The sequence below is a fragment of the Dermacentor albipictus genome, chromosome 10 (genome assembly GCF_038994185.2).
Source record: "Dermacentor albipictus isolate Rhodes 1998 colony chromosome 10, USDA_Dalb.pri_finalv2, whole genome shotgun sequence".
In the NCBI taxonomy this organism is placed as follows: domain Eukaryota; kingdom Metazoa; phylum Arthropoda; class Arachnida; order Ixodida; family Ixodidae; genus Dermacentor; species Dermacentor albipictus.
Genome location: NC_091830.1, coordinates 51,073,961 through 51,091,731, shown reverse-complemented (window position 1 = coordinate 51,091,731; position 17,771 = coordinate 51,073,961). Strand labels below are relative to the sequence as shown.

General features: G+C 44.9%; 1 protein-coding gene across 6 annotated transcripts in view; it reads left to right on the top strand.

The window, feature by feature from the left end:
* Positions 1–17,771, top strand: part of Prosap (SH3 and multiple ankyrin repeat domains prosap) — a 210,851-nt gene that overhangs the window by 20,267 nt on the left and 172,813 nt on the right. For 2 of the 6 annotated variants that reach the window (XM_070527390.1, XM_070527391.1), the window contains exon 2: positions 14,946–15,035. The exons of 1 other annotated variant lie outside the window; for it this stretch is intronic. In XM_070527390.1, the coding sequence (XP_070383491.1) occupies positions 14,946–15,035 (90 nt within the window). Of the gene's footprint in view, positions 1–3,348; positions 3,892–13,536; positions 13,677–14,945; positions 15,036–17,771 lie in introns of those variants that run through there. 3 more of the 6 variants (XM_070527393.1, XM_070527392.1, XM_070527395.1) reach the window with 3 other exon arrangements.

The window sequence follows — 17,771 nt, the reverse complement described above, 5'->3', positions numbered from 1 at the left end:
CGAGGATCGAATAAACATACAGACGGTCTCTTGTAATTTACACTGCGCATCAATCAGTGCTTGCGAAGACGAATGACGCATCTGCTATCTTTTGTTTTAGAGCGCAGTAGACGAATTGGCCCAAGCAATCGGGCCCGTATAATCACGCGATCTGTTTGCTTGGTGACGGCGGTTACTGAACCGTCTCGAAACAGGAATTTGCCGTCTGTTCCTTGACGGTTTTTGGTTTATAATTTGGAGCGGAAAATGCCTACGAGCGAATCGAAAACGTTGTCCGGTCGAATGTCTTCTGGCATCTGTAGCAGACGGCTTCGGAAAACCAATCAGCGCGGTCGGTGCTGTAATTAGCAGGCTACGCGACTTACAGCTTTCACTTTGATTCCGCGCTTTTCAGCCTACACAACTACATAGTCGATCGTGGTAGCTCATCGGAACACTTAAACAATAGATTTCGAATGCTGCTTCTGAAAAACATCATGTTGGTATTGTCTCCGGCATTAAATCTTTTTCCAGAGGAAATAAAAGAAATGATGATAAATTTGCATGTAGGAATAAAGCTTACAATAATAAATTGACGTTGAAGTAATGCGGTGGGAATTACAGCTACTTGTTTACGATATTCCCCACTGGTACAGTACGGACAAGAGTATTGTGTAGAAAAACACCAAATCGTTTAGACTGGCAGATACTTCAGATACTATACTTCAGACCGCCCTTCATTCGATGAGAAAGAAGGTTTCTTTTGTTGCATTATGCGCGTAACTTAGTGTCTATGTTTGAGCTTTAATGATTCTCTTAATTGTTTTCAGGATGTATCGCAATGTTGTGCTAAATGTGCCCGCTTTCTTTTTCTTTTTTTAGCGATGAAGGTAACTGTTCTGCTCGAGGTCTGCATCTCTTTTTTTGTGTTGGCAATGCACTTGTCATATCGGAGGCATAGCGGAAAATGCGGGCACGTCTGCTTCTAGGCGGGTGCAAATCCGCAGCAGAGAGAGAGAGATAGAGAGAGAGAGAGAGGAATACAGGAAGGTAGGGGTGTTAACCAGTCGAGAGTCTGGTTGGCTACCATACGCTGGGGGATGGGATAAGGGGAAGAGAGAGAAGGGAGAGAGAAGGTGTAGATACGTGTACGGACAGCACTTGAGTTAAAGCCGTTCGCGCAAACCAGAAGTATCCGCAGCAGACGCCTTCAGGCATCCAAAGGCACCATGATACAATAACCGAGACACAAATAAACAATGCACATATGCCATTTTGTTTAAGCTACCGCAAGCTTGATCGCTAGAAAAAAAATGCAACAATTGTAAGCGCTCACTTAGCATGTGGAACGCGACGATGTCTGTTGTGCGCGCACACACACGCACACCCGCCATTTAAAAAAAAAATATCATAATAATTGCTGGGGCCTTGCGCAAAGGTTAGGAATGTTGCCTCCGTGGAGGGCTGCAAGGAAAAGGTGCGTGTCCATCACGTCTCATTTGTTGTAGGTGTCACCGATGGAGAAAGGTCGGGCGTGTCAAGCACGCAACTGCTCTTCAAAGAGAGATAAGTCGTGGGGTACATAGCTGGGCGCCACATATTGAATCCGTTGCGAGTCAATAACGCAGCAGCGGTGTTCCTGGGCCCTGGGGCGCGGCTATCAACAACAAATTCGTAAGTTCAAGTACGTGTACTGAAACATATTCAGAGCTATCTATTCAAGTATGTGCATTCGTATAAGTTACAGTGATATCTAACCTTGCTACAGAACAAAGCGTTGTAGCTGAAGTAACCGATAAGATAAAGCGGTGTGTCATCGATCGGAGCCGTAATGGTTGTCGTGCAACTTGTAGATTTATTTATTTAAAGATACCTTACAGGCCCCTGGAGGCATTTTTTAAGGGGGGGGGGGGAGAGTATACACAAAGATTATACAATAATTAGAGCACATATGTGAAACATATATAAGAAATACAGTGTAAGAAATGTGCTAACGTGCGGTAATGTGGGGTTAAAACTTGTAAAAAGGACAAACCGAATGCTTTCGAACGCGAGAGGTCCATCAACAAGAAATTTTCACAAAGTAAAATATAACCAATAGAATTACAAAGCGAGTGGAACAATATTTGGCTATAATAAAAAGGTATTTAATAGGTAGTAGCACAATAATAAGGGGAAACTCAAGAAAAACATATTAAATATTAAATATTTTTATCAAATTGTAAGAATTGTGGTGATAGTAGCCAAATGTAAGCGACTTGCCGTGTTTATCGGAACGATAATCGTATGTAGTTATTGTTTACATTCCTTTACCATTACAGAACTTCCGTAACGCATCACCAATGAGCTGAACTTTCTACTGTCTTAGCAATTAAATGAGCTAACTGTTTCCCAAACTCTTCCATCTCTGTGTTCTATAGATTTTCTGACTAAATACAGTTGTCTATTGCAGTATATCGAATGTCCCCTTCTCCTTTAACCTTTTACACGCTAGGCACTAAAATAACCTGAACTAATCAATTGGTTAATCTATTTACAACCGTTTGTCTTGTATTTACAACCGTGTTTGACTTTTACCCTATCAGACAGCGAGGAATGAGCATATATTGAACTTACTCTACACGTCAATGACGACATGTACTACGAGTGTTCGTCCATATTTCATTTGTGGTGCGTATGATAGAAGCACTCGGAGTGCGACTGTGGTCTATCTCTGCTTAGCTGTACCAGGCCATGCAAGAGCTGAATTCGAGCACGGGTCCGGTGGCAGTAAATTCGGTACACACAGCAGACTGGACGCTTACGGCGCACGTGCCAGAATTATTGCTTCCTATACAACCCCATCCAAGAAACGGCCGAACGTAATCACGCCCGCAGTACTGCAGCGGCACACTCCGAACGAGGAAAAAATTGGAGAGAATTGCCGGCATCGTAAAGCCCTGCACAGCCCTTTTACATCATGGACACGGCGTCGCGCGCGCAGCGCATTGAACGGCGCGTTACGGCAGCGTCGAGCCCGATAAGAAAGAATAAAGATGCTGTCGCCGAAAACAACAAAAGGAAACGCCTACTACGATCGCAATCACGAAGGGAAGGGCCGCGCGGCGGGGTGTACGGAATTCGCGGCCTTTCCAAGCGTGCAAAGGCAAACCGGCGGCCAAATTTCGCTTTCACCCTCGAGGCGAGCCCCTCCGACACCCTCTCCTACTCTCTCGGCGAGCGCGGGCCAAGCGACCGGGAGGCGTAAATCGATTGCCTACCGGCGCAGTGCGCGCTTCCGCCGCAGAGGAGCGCGCCAGTCGCTTCGCGTGTGCGCATGCGCACCACGACGTCACGTTCGCGGCGCTGGCGGCGCCGGCGCGCCGGTTCCTCGCATGTGTTTCGTTTCGTCTGCTCCTGCAGCGACCGCTGCAGGCGACAGCAGAACGCGCGTGCGTAGTCTGCAAGCGTGGTCCAGGCCGTCTGTGTGCCTGCTGCTCGTTTCGTTTTCTTTTTGTCCCTGGCGCGCGCTTGTGTTTGCGGCGCAACGCGGTTTGTTTCACCTGACGACAGAGCCTCCTTTCCTCAGCTGTTACCGACTCCGTGTTCCTTCGCATCTTCTTTGTTTTTTCGTGTGTGCCAACTTGTGATAGTGCGTGGGTGTGCCCATCGTCGGGTGTCGTAGGTGATACAGATACCGCGGCGGCGCGGTCTTCGAGATACATCGAGATCCCGTGGATTTTACACGACGACGTATATGCCGAGGAGGGAGTAAAGAGAGAAACGAAAGAAATGACGTATCACCCGCCGTGTTGTGGCACGACGACGCGGCAGGGTCATCGGCAGCGGAACGCGCCCTCGACCTCAACGCTGGAGCTCGGGGAATCGCGGCGCCAGCCCACCACGCTAGGATTTTGATCGAACCTCTGACGGGTGAGTCGGCTGCGCCGCCAGGCGCGTCGCTGAGGTTTTCGTGATGTGCGTCCTTCTGCGTCTTTTTTTCTGAGCCGTCTGCGCACCGCTTGTGTAGTAGCAGACGATTCCACAGCTGCGCGCGGTTTTTCCACGACCGGGTACGGCGACTTGTATGCGAGGAGCTCGGAAACGTGCGTGGCTTGCCGCGGCGTCGAAAAGCCCGTTTTTCCGGCATCGTTACTGAAGCCGCTGCCCCGCAGAAATCGAAGTGCGACTGGTTCGAACCGCGATTTGTGTAATCGTGCGGCGTATGGCCTTTCTGCGCTGCAGCGGAGGGGGTCGACGTGTAAGGTCGTGCACTTTCGCGCATGCAACTGAAAGCGCTGCTTCTTTGTAGTTGTCGCGCTTCAGCGTGTCAAGAGTGTATAGTGGCGTATAACAAGTGCGTTGAACCGAACTTCTGACGTGCAAGGCGCAAAACAGAAGTAAAGGGTGGGGGACAACTGCAAACGCTACGCATTCTGTGTGCATGTTTATTAACACGCTCTTGAAGTTCAATATCGAAATGCCATCCATAGCGTGATCTTACACGTACACACACTCGCATTGGCAAGGACGCTTGGCGGAACGGGGCAATTAGGTGTCGCGTCACTTTAATTCAACAAGCTGCTTTACGTTTCAGTTTACATTGTTCACGAGGCACTTTTCGCTAACCATGTGAATTAAAGAGAATGATGTTGGCATGTTGGCAGGTTTCTGAGCTGCAGTATTTTGGTCCGTTCTAGCGAGGTTGTTCACGGAACACTTCGTTACCATCGGAGTGCAAGGAATGATAGTAATGGCACGTTTAGTTCTTTCACGACGGAGCATTCAACACAGTAAACTACGTTTTCACAGCTCGCCAAACTGCTAAATTTTCGTCACATTTGTTGAGGACAGCGTCATTATAACGGCATTGCCTGATGCATACTGCACCGAAGCCAGTGCGACAAAATGCAAGAGGATGCCGACTGTCACCCGTCTAACCCCGGCGTCTTTTTTAAAATTTTATTTCCGGATGTTTTGATGACACGAACGTTGAACGCATGCCAGAGCTCGACTCAGCACGATGTGTACCGTAGTGTGTGCAGGTGCGGTTTCGCTGACATTTAGCGATGGCGTCTCCCCCCCCCCCCCCCCACTCACGTGCAAGCAATTTACGTCAGCGAGCTGCTAAAGGTGGACACCTGGACACAGCTGTAACGCGCTTATCTCAAAAGAGCGGGTGGGCCTTCATCACAGCATATTAAACGCTTTCGACTAGTGCGTAATGAAAAGAGAGGCCTGTAGCGATGAACTGTGGAAAGCTGCTGACTGGGACGTGGTTCTTATCACTTAGCAACCACGTCACTCAATGTCAGGTGGAGCAACCCGAAATAAAATCCGCCTGACAGGAGTGAGGTGATATCGAGGGAGGGACGGGCGTATGTCGCAGTAGGCATATATATATATATATATATATATATATATATATATATATATATATATATATATATATATATATATATATATATATATATCCATCACGCTGGAACACTGCTGACTTTTGTTCTGCCGCTTTTCATATAGTTTTCATATAATTTTCTCTGACGTCATCACGTTTGCTTACGTGTGTGCGTGTGTGTGTACACGGCAGGAAATGAATATATACCGCATGCGAATGCTTTCAGGATCATGGTCTCAGCTGTGCACGCATATCTTTATTGACATAAAAGAAAAGTACAATATGGTTGGTGCCCAAATGCGGCAACGGCAACCTTTCTTAGCGTGCAGTGTGCAGTGCACAGGTAGCCTTATGTACTGCAGTTGCCCAAAGAATTGTGTGGACGTAGAAAGAACGAAGTTGCATAATTTACTGCGAACACAACGGTATGTGGGAACCTAACAATCAAACCAAACCGTTGTCAAGAGAAGCAATGTTGTACCACTTCACATACAAAGTGACAGTACAATGAGAAAGTACTCGTATGAGGGAAATGATTATCTGGAGAGTAAAGTGTAAGGCAATCATGGGCATATGTATTCATCTGTTAATAGTGACACTGTTCTCAATAACTTTCTTTTTCATGCTACCATTTGTGTTCTGTACTTCGGTTTCGCGTTTAACTAAATAGGCTGCAGATTCGTGTCCGCGAATTGGGCTTTGAACCATAACCTAACCTAACACGAACACATCTGGAACACGAAGCGTTTGTTTCACACCTCGGTGGACGAAGCTTCTTGTAGCAAAGAATGGGCTCTCCAGAGAGACGCGACATCTACAGAAACGACGTGGAACGATATTTGCGCGATGTCGACTATGTTGTACAAACGTTGGGACGCCGCACTCTGGTAGACCACGCCCATCTTGTAGTCGGAACAAAGAAATGACAGACTACGTCACTTATGCCGCTCAAGTCGCCCCCGTCAAGAGCTCGTTGCCGTAAAGAGTTTCCGCTAATTCGGGACAGGGAAAGATAGCCAGTCGCTGCTGCCACCGGCTGTTGTCACTTTCCTGAGCAAATTACAAGACGAAGTCGTACGTGTCGCTAACTTCTACAAGTATGACGGTTCGGCTGGCAATGAGAATGACGAGCTGTACACGGATTTGTCTAATTTACGTCCCTCTGGATTCAAACGGTCTTGTGAATTTTCACTGAGCGATCGTCTTCAACAAAATATAGCGTTATCAACAATAGAGCGATTCGCAACGGTTACGCATGCAAGCTGAGTCCATTTCGATTATGTATAGCTGACGATATTTTCACATGATTGCTCGGAAATTTGGTAAGATAAAGTCTAATAACACCGCAAGGACGTCTGAAGCCAGCAGCACGAAAGTTAAGACAAATCCGTGCACTAATACGCCCATAATTCCCACGGTGGCTGAAAAATGGCGGCGCCAGAGTTTCCTTCAAAGTATCGCGAACTAACATATAGTATGTGTATTTATGTAGAATATATGAAGATATGTAACAATAGACAACATAAGTTACCCATATTATAGTTGAACATACTTCAGAGCAATGTTTTGTAGGGAATCTATATAGAAGCTGATGACGCGTTTTTTTTTTTGTATGAAGTTCGAAGTCGTGCGACGACCAACTTTGTGCTTAAAGCAGTCGTAACTTTTCTTTTTCTCTCTTAAAGACATTTTAGACTTAAGAGCGCCGCACAGTGTTACACAAGCTCAAAGGGGCGTGGATGACCCCACTGACAATGCTCGCTCACGACTTCGTCCCATAGACGTTTTATCGTTGCTGACGTTCAGATCTGCTGTAATCTTGCAGACCGCATACGTGGCAGCGTCTATCGCAATACTCATGCATATGGGGAAACTAAAATGTTGCCGAACGCTGCGTTTTATTATCTCTTCGCTACTGCGTGTTACGTGAGCCCTTATGCGATATCTATTCGCATATATATATATATATATATATATATATATATATATATATATATATATATATATATATATATAGTGTGTAATAATAATGTATGGGGTTTTACGTGCCAAAACCAGTTTCTGATTATGAGGCACGCCGTAGTGGGGGACTCCGTAAATTTTGACCACCTGGGGTTCTTTAACGTGCACCTAAATCTAAATGTGTTATCGGGTGTTAAAATGGGTGTTATCGCATTTCGCCCCCATCGAAATGCGGCCGCCGTGGCCGGGATTCGATCCCGCGACCTCGTGCTCAGCAGCCTAACACCATAGCCACTGAACAACCACGGCGGGTTATATAGTGTGTGTGTGTGGTTTTAAAAGAAAACGTCACGGAGTCTACGCTGATTTTTGTGTTTCTAATCGGTGTCCCAAAGGTATTGCAACCATAAAAGGACAAGAACAAGGACGAGACACAGCGCTTGTGTCTCGTCCTTGTTCTTCTGTGCTTTGCATGTGTTAGCGCTGTTATAATATTTAAGAATGCACCAACTCGCCCCAGAAAGAAGTTTTAACGAAGGTGACAGAAATGTGGCGCAATTAACTGTTCAACGTGCAGAATTAATTGTCGCCTAAAGGGGTTATGTTTCTTTTTTCTCCTAAGATGCCAACAACACTTTCGATGTTGAGCAAGACTGGCGCCACAGGCGTAATTTTGTTTCTTACGTGCTTTCGGGCGTCAGCTATGGGAACGAATACCGCGCTAGCTCCCTCGCTGTTCTCATCTGGAAGGGGGCCTTCCTACAAGCATGGTCACGACGTTCAATATTTGCGCCCTGCACGAGCCCCATGCACTGGCTCCAGCAGCAGCAGCAATATAGAGGATGGAAGGGAGAAGGATTGAAAGGGGTGGGGAGAGGGGAGAGGGAGGTTTTGGCGAGCGTCTAGGCCGGGGGGGGGGGGGAAGGTACTCCGCAGTCTCACGAGCAGGGCACGTTTTCACCTCACGTTTCTCCGATGCCTGGTAACTGCAGCTCATATTTCACTCGGTTCTTTCTCTCTCTCTCTTTTCTCTTTTTTTTAAATTTGCCGATGCGTTTGCTTCTGCGTGCGAAGAACCGGGGTTTAGGCGCGCAGGTGACCGCATGCTGTTGCGAATGCCGTGGCAATGCAAGTATGAGAGAGGAACTTCCCTCCCGCTTCCTTACCGGCCGAGGGGTTCGCGAATCTGTTAAATTGATTCCTTGTTTTTTTTTGCGCGATCGATAGGTTCTGGAAATCAGCCCATCGCGAATTGCCTGATGTGATCCTTTCTTTACCTCCTTTCTTGTTTATTTCTTGTAATTGTGTGCCTAAGAGAAATGTTAGGGTTAAGCTAATAAAGAAATTAAAGTTCAGCGATTTCCTAGGCTTCTGTTTTGCATTCAGATCCAGAGCGACACAAAACTATGCGGACGGATAGTTTCACGTGTGCGTGAAAACTGTACACGTGCCGACTGTCAGTGGAATTCTGTCGACGAAGTAAAGGTCTTTTTCTCACCCTTTGATTGCGTTGTAAAATTAACTTTCTATTAGACTGTTAGTTTAAACGCCTGGATTATAAAACGGGTCATCTTCTTTTTTTCCGCAAACGAGGGATTGGTGCGTCGGAAAGAAGGTGGAGCCGGAAGACAAGTGGCGACGCGATGTTCATATTACCTCACTATAGCTCAACGTGACGTCACAGGTTTTGACAAGAAAGAATCATCACGCTGCATTTGAAAATAGGCACATATATTCGGCCAAAAAGACCGTATTGGGAAGGCCGTATTTAAAGACCGTAAAAAGACCGCATTTCCCGTAATATATCAGTCCAAAATACGGGAAAATGCCCTGATACATCATTGACGTGACACTGATGTAATTGACGCCGCTTCTAAAACGCGATCGAACTTCGACGAGTGGAATTCGACTACGCTTCCTCCTTTAATGATGGTGGCATTTCTTTCTTGTCAGAGGGACGCGGATAGAGTTGTGAAAGAAAAGTCAGAAAGTCTAAGCGGACGTAGTATTTCGAATTAGTGTCCCGTTAAGGCATTAACTTGTTGCGTGATCCGGGTTATCAACCCGATCACGCAGTATGCTCGACAGTAGCCTGTGGGCCTGAATTTAGCGTGGGACAGGGGCTACTATAGCTATGCCAAGTAAGCATCAAAGAGCCTTCCGGCTAAAAGAAAAGAACAGATCGGCGCAGTTGGACTGAAGCGGAAACCACGCGAAGCCTACCTATTTTTGAGTTATTTTGGGTGTGCAATCGGCGGGCGTATATATATATATATATATATATATATATATATATATATATATATATATATATATATATATATATACACCACACCGCGGGATAACCCCGTTCTTACTTTGACCAAGAGAGAGAGAGAATTCATAAGCGAAAGGCAGTAATTAAGGAAGGTTAACCAGGCTGAGCCCGGTTGGCTACTCTCCACTGGAGAAAGGGGAGTGAAAAGTGAGAAGGAGGAGAGAACTAATGGGAATGCTACAGCTGGTAACCCCGTAAAATACATGTTCGCTGGCATAACATCGGGTCTCCGAGTCGTAAGACAGACTCGCTAATTAAGAAACAATGTAAACGAACAGATGCGAGAAGTAATGTGTACGCTACTGCTGGTAACCCAGTAAAATACATGTGGACTGGGGTTACAGCGGGTTCCCGTGTCTTAAAACAGACTCGCTAATTAACAAAGAATTCTAGAAACAAAGGTAAAGGAAAAGAAATATATCATAGTAGCACTCGGATAAGTCGACATAAATATTTGACGACGATTTATAATACGCCTGTCAAAGCACGTGCACGTGCAACGTACGGGCGAGATAAACATACCTAACGCAGGCACCGGCTTCCAACAACCTTAATTTCGGTTAGACCAAGAGCTCACGCATTTATATAGGCACAGCGACCACATGAGCATCACAGCTTAAAACCGAGCGCAAGGCAAGGAGCCTAGCCCATGTCATTTACCAATTCAATGTAATGTAATGACTTTGACATGACAAATGACATTTAAAAGATAATCGTGACCTCTCGGTAACCCGTGCTATGCGTACGGGATACCGCCGCTGTGGTTGGGACGTTGCGCTGCTAAGCCGAAGGGCGCGGGATCGAATCCCGGTCGCGGTAGCCGCATTTCAATGGAGGCTAAATCCAAAAAAAAAAGAAAAGAAATCACTTGTCTACTGTGCATCGGGCACGTTATGAGGCACTATGGTGTGCCTCATAATCATGCCGTAGTTTTGGCACGTAACACCCCAGAAGTTAATTTTTGTTTCAATAGTTATCGCTGAACAGATTAATGCAAGTCATGAAATGCGCGCAAACGTGAATGCAGGCATCGCAAAAGATAATTACGTGGGCCTGTGGTTGTCAGGTTGGGAAGTGGGGTTCGTTAGAGTGACGTAATTGGGTGATCTTGGCGACGAAGAGTGCGTGCCCTGTTCATTAATGGGTAATCCCGGAATGTCCACCAAAGGCAACGCGTGAAGTAACACGTTGATTGCATGTCCTGGGAGCGTTATGTAGTTGTAGCTGGCGCAGCTAACAACTGCGAAGGAAATCTGCGGCATAGCCGGATAAAAGTGTAATTTCTTTTTTTTTTGTTATCACTGTTAAGTCAGCTTTACCGCTACACAGCTTGCCAATCTACTCTGACGGACCAGCGTTGCACAGTGAAGTGAGAGTACTGGTTTGCGTCACGGAACAAGGAACAAAAACGGCAAGAATGGCTTGCCATCGTCCACCTCTAATCCCCCCATGTGTCTCGCCGGGTTAATGGAAGGATCACGGACGTATTAACGATGCACAATGAGACAGCTCTTCTTGCTTTCTTGGAGGCATGCAGCCGCTTTTGTCTTGTGACTAGCGGAGACGACCCGTAGTTTTTTTTTCTTTTTACTTAAAGCACGAGATACTGTGGGAAATAGTAGTAGTGGTATAGCTGATATAATCAGGTCACCGATTAAAGCCCTAACATGTTTCGGGATGTTAGAGAAAGAGATAAAAACGAAGAGGTAGGCTGATTAGCCAGTTGATTACTTGCGTGGCTACCCTGTACCGGGAAAGAGAAAAAAGGCTTACAAAAGATTAGAGATAAAGAAAGAAGGAATTATCTAAGGCTATTTTTCTACAGTAAGCGCTGTCACACAGTCCGCGAAGTGTCACACACTGTGTCGAGTGCCACACCCAGACTTATCATGTCGCACAGTCGCAATTCAATCTTCCTCTCTTTTTCTACCTTTTTAAGAACACGGGAGCACCTTTAAGCCCGCTTGCACAGATGTCAGTCCAGTCTAGTCTAGCCTCCAACAATCCTGGGCCCGTATTGACAAGAAATGCTTACGCTAGAATTGTTCGTAAGAGAAAAATTCCAACCAATCCTGACGCTGGACGAATTATAGGAGTAAGCGTACGGCTAATGGCATATAATATTAATAAACGGAAAACTTTGTGAATTACTTCCCTGATTTATAGGAGCGGATAAACGCACTGTCGTAATGTCATCATGGCGCCTGCGAAATACTCGCGCGCAGTTTTTTCAACAGCCTTTTGGGAGGAAGGAAGGAAAGAGTGAAGAAGGAAAGGCAGGAAGGCTAACCAGTTTAGCTCAACCGGTTTGCTACCCTACACATGGGAGCGGGATGGGGGGATGAACGATGGGGAAGGGAGAGAGAGAGCACATAGCACAGCACACATATCGTCAGTTAGAGTCCATATCACTCTAGCGTGGTACGTGATATGACTGTCACAGCCGCTTGTCCAATCCCGTCTCTTTCAAAAAACCGAAGTAGTCCTTCCGTCGCCTTCAGCTGCGATGTCTTTTGTCGGTGACGTGTGAAAATCCTTTAGAGTGGCTATGTTCTAGTGTCAAGGTGCGTTAGAACGGATGCCAGGGACTGTGGCTGAACACTATATTCAGGAAAGTCGCGCAGAATGTGTTGCAGCGTCACCTCGCAAAGACAGGCATTGCAGAGAGCGTTGTCGGCCATTCCAATGCGAAATTAGCAAGATTTCGTGAAAGCCGTAAGCGATAAAGCAGAGTGGCCTCTCTTCGGCGGAGTCCGGTTGGCATACAGAGACACATCATAGAGGGCAGGTCAGCCTTATTATTTTCTTCAGCGCTTACGATGATTACCCTTGACTGAAGTGCAATGGACTGCAAGAAATCTGGCAATTAGGAACAGGAAGTGTAGCGAAGTGATACCGTCTTGTATGCAGCACAATAATCATACCTATAATAGTACAGCCGGCGCCACTCTTGAGTACGGAGCGACCCGGCGGTCGTCGTTCCCGTGCTCTACACAAGAGTGTCACCGGCTGTACGTGGCAGTGGACGTTCGCTGAAAAGTGCGCGATGCAATGTCTTGCACGTTTACAGCAACGTGCCGACGTTAATACGTTACGTATAAACTGACGGCGTCGTAGGTCCGAGGCTGCACGGTGAAGTCGACGTACGAAAAAAAAAATGGTTTAATAAATGCCGGTAATTTGGAACAGTGTTTAGTATACGTCGGCACCACCGTGCAGTCCTGGAGCCCATTCGGCCGCGAACACCGCGTTGCAGATCATGCTGGACTGGACATTGCGTGACGTAGCCTGCTTTGCGTGTAGTACCACGGTTGCGAGCTTGAGGGAAGAACGGACGCCGTGTGCAAAAGAAAGAAAAAAAGGAAGCCGTGACGACCAACCGCACTCGCATTTCTCTCTTCCTTTCTTCTTGTTTTCGTGTGGAAGCCTTCACTTTCACTCTTAGCCAAGCCTTAAACCTTTCCGCGAAGGCGGCGAAACATAAACGGCTATTTCACCTTTCGTTGCCGAAGCGCAACCATACTATGACCATACGCTGCCGAGCAAGCAGCTAAAAACCTGCGTGACATCGAAGTGCCGTTGGCCAACCTAAAGTGCCGCATTCCAGAGGACGCTTGGCGATGTCGCGTCTCGCGCGGAGCAAAGTATGCCACATCCTCGGCCGCTTGTCTGACTCACTCTCGAGACGAAACACTGCACTCGGAGACGACGTCACCTAGCGTGTGATGACGGCTCGCGAGAATGCGCGTTCGAGAGCAGCGTATACGGATACGGCGATAGGGATATCGGGTTTCCCTTATCACGCGGACGTGATCCAGGGTCCGCGGACGCGTACGCCGCCCGCTGGGAAAGCGAGTACCTCCGGTCTGTGTGTGTTTTCAGTTCGCGTTCCTATGTGGCTAAACCTGACATGCGCAAGGACATAGTGCTCTCGTTCTCGGCGACATGATAATGCTGTGTCGCACCGGAGACGGTTAGGCAAATCCATGTTCCCTCGTGCCCCGTACTGAGGACGCGGATGACATCGAGTATAACCTGCAAGTGAGTCTGATGTTTATGCATTGCGATACACTGTGCCCGCGGTACGGACGTGAGGTTGCATCTTGTAATCAGGTTGCACTGTAAAATAATTTACACCCAAAGCGAAAAAGGATGTAAATGTGTCTGTAACTCACACCCTTCGGGTGTCCGTTATATAACACTTGAAGGGTGTAAGTTACAGACACATTTACACCCTTTTTCACTTTTAAGGGTGTAAATTATTTTACGGTGTGGTCGCTGTAATGGCGTTGATGATGCACGCGTTATCATCGTCGGGACGATTACCCTACGAGATGCGTGACGGCGATTCATTAAGTCTTTGTTGAAGCGAGCGGTGAGGAGTATAAATTAACAGGGTGCGTATTTTAGAGAGTTTGATAAATCGCATTTATGCTTCTAAACGCGAGTTAAAGACAGATGGCTTCGTGTTTCCACTGTCGTTATTTTTTTCGTCCCCCGCTTCTGCCTTGTCTTGAGCGCGCATCTGCACAGTTGAATAAGAGTTGAAGTCATTCAGTAAGAATGACAGCTCTACTGGCTAAGCTTTTGCCTTTTTGTTACGTCATAAGAAAGCAGTCGACGTGATATGGCATGAAGCATAGCTTGGTATGAAGGTATATGGTATGAAGCATAGCTATATGAAAGCATGCCGTTAAGTCACGATTAGGATTGCACATAGTGACTTCTACAGCCTTCTGAGCCAACTACTCAGATGAAATAAAATTATAATTTGTTTATTATTATTATTATTATTATTATTATTATTATTATTATTATTATTATTATTATTATTATTATTATTATTATTATTTGCGGCATAGATGCTGTTCGAGCAACATGAATTTGTTATGTTTTAGCTCTCTAAGGCATTGTTTAAATAATGTTTAGTCTTTTGCATTTATCTCCTGATTTTGTCTTTTGCTTGCCGGAGGCTTTGGTTTTGCTGTGATTTCCCTTTTGAAAATTTCTAAGCTCAACTTCATTCTACTTGTTTTTCTTTTTGTTCAAAATTTAGTAATGCCTTTTTGTTCTGGATTGCCTTTGGCATCACCAATAGTGGTTCGGCACAGGTGCAGACTAATTGTACGAACAAAATACAATAGAAATAGGTAATTGTACCCGACTTCTCGACCATCTCACGTTTTCTTTTGTTCTTTAACAATGGTAAGAAACTAGCAGTCACTGCAACAACCAAGTGAGGTAAGCAAATATCCTGACGCTGGTTAAAAGTAACGCTTAATGTTCAGAACGCGCGGTTTGCATTTTCAGCTCGCTTCCCCATATCCTGAGGATGGACGGATCGCTCTCTGACGAGTCTGAGAATCTTGGCAACTTTCGCCGATGGCGGCCCTGCAAGAAGTAAGTTCGCAGTTAAGAAAGGAAGAGGCCTAATATGCCGTAAGTCTCTTCGTAAGTCTTAACAAAGAAAGCGGGAAAAAAAGAAGACTTAGGAACCTCCTACGAATGAAAAGGAGAAACCGAAAATAATTCTCTATAGCCTAGCTACAGTAATGCCCTACTTTTTTGCTGACGTTAGAGATGGCTTATAAATATTTCGTGGCATTTTAATATCTAGACATGATTTGTCGTTGTTAATAATTTTGTTTATTTTTACATTTTCATTAATTTAGTTCCTGTTATGTTCATTTTGGTCACCGCAAATATATTCATCTGCAGTGCAGTAAGCCCTGCAGTTAGCTGGGCTGATATCTTCAGCGTTCATTAAATTCTTGAAGTCTTGTTCTCTCTCAATAATCTTTCGTATTATCTTGCATGGGACGAGCAAGAAAAAAAAGGGCTAGTATCGCTTCCACACGAAACTAGTTTGATTGCTATCTCATAGTTGTAGATTTGACACGTTGCAAAAAAGAAAAATGCCTCGCTAAAGTGACCCGCAAGTTAAAAGAAAGCTAGCAGAAGCTGCTTTCTTGTTGCTATCAGTACGCTGCGTCACACTATAATTTTTGTTGTTATATTTTATGCAGCTGTACAGAATAATTAGGTAGAAGCTTTTTTTACTTCTACCTAATTACTGAGACTGAGAAGAACGATTGCGTTGACAGTACTTTTTTTAAGATTAGTACCAATATTTATATTACCTTTGTGTATTCAATAGTATTCATCCTGAGAAGATATACTGATAATTGAGAACTGCCTTTATTTCGTCGTATAATTTATGCAGTATACAGTCAGTGATGTCGGAATCCTTAGCTAGTGGCTAGTCACGGATACGTGCCAGAACGTACATTAAGAAAAAAAAAATCGAGTAGAATGCGACTGTGCATACTTTTGGTAAGTGATAAGAAAACATGGCTAACCTTAACGCACCGGCCGTGGCCAGGATGCTTTCTCGCGGATTCTCGCGAGACTTCCCGCGGCTGCCTGACAACGATCTCGGAGGCACGAGGTCCGCATAACGTTTACTGCGTTAGACGTCGTAACGCAGCAAACGTTATGACGTCTAACAAAGCGACGATAACGGCTGTCAGCGTACCGCGAAGACTCGCCGAGCGCGTCGCAGCAATTTGCCGTGATTTGGGCTCTGATGAGTGCTTAGTAAAGTTTGAACAGATATTTTTATTTTATTTATTTATGAGTACTGCGATCTTGTACACAAGATCATAGCAGGCGGGAAACATTGTGTTAAGACACAGAATTACAGACACAAAGAAAAAAAAATTGCACATAGAAATTCAACAAGAGAATACAGCGACAAGGTCAGTTAACAACAATCAATTCAAATGCTCTTGAAATGAATGTAATGATGTCTGTCTGACAACATCATCCGTGAGGTTATTCCAATCAGATAATGAGAAAAAAAAGAATAAACTAAATTCAAGCACTCCTGAATCGAGGAGGACTGTCGCGTGGACCACGTCGTCGGAGGTGAAGTAGGTCGCGCACGCTAAGATAACGACGACGCCGCTATCCGGTTATGGAGTGGCCGGCAGGTGTTATCGGACGCGTCGAGTGTCCGCGGTAACCGTTCTTTTTTTTTCTTTTGCTATATCTTTCTGGAGCGATAAGGCTCAGAGAGAAACGGTCGCGCGACGATCACTGGAGAGATAACGGTGACGAAGGCCTCCCCGTTTCGAGGAGATATTTACCGCTCACTTCCGGTGCCGTTTTCGGGTGCGTTGCGATAATTTATCGCTTCTTCTCGAAGATGTTGGTTCTTCGCGATATTGGTTTCGTTGCGGCGCTCTTTGATCACGCTTGCTCCTTTTGATCTACAGATAACTAGGTTGTCTGTTCTTATCACATTCTGTTTCGCTGTACCTGTTGTACAATATGGGTTGTGCAGAAATTGAGATTGTTCTACATTCTCCGTTGTTCTATGTTGCAATACACAAATAAATGTTATATATATATATATATATATATATATATATATATATATATATATATATATATATATATATATATATATATATATATATATATATATATATAAACAAGAAAAAAGGGGTTTGCGGCAAGTTGTTTTTTCATCCTCTTTAAGTTCAATTAATGTATCGTTTCTTTACTTCATTTATTAAGCACAAGTACTTTCCCCTATGTTGTCCTTGGTGTCAGTGTTTGTTGCCTTCTCATGAGAAAAAGTTTGCCTGACAAGCATTGGAGCCTCCCTTTTACATGATAGCTCAGATACAGAAAACATAAGTTTATATATTGTAATGGAGATTACGCGCTATACGCGCGTAATATATATACGCGCACTATATATATATATATATATATATATATATATATATATATATATATATATATATATATATATATATATATATATATAAACGAAAAGAAACAATAAATAAAAATAAAGCGAATAAGGAAATGCATGGCAAGCAAATGCAATGAAGCTAATAAAGAGAATTGCGCAGCAAACGCAAAGTTCTCTTGACGTGTTTCCATGCCGCTAACGTAATAATATATACCCTTTGCAGCCCTCACTCATTGGTGCAACAGTTTATTTGCGTAATAAATCAACTGCAGGTACGAACCCGCAGCTCATTTAAGGTTGCGTCCACACTACAAAGCATATAAGTGCGTTACCTCGCACATAACTGTACATGACTACTTATTACTTATATT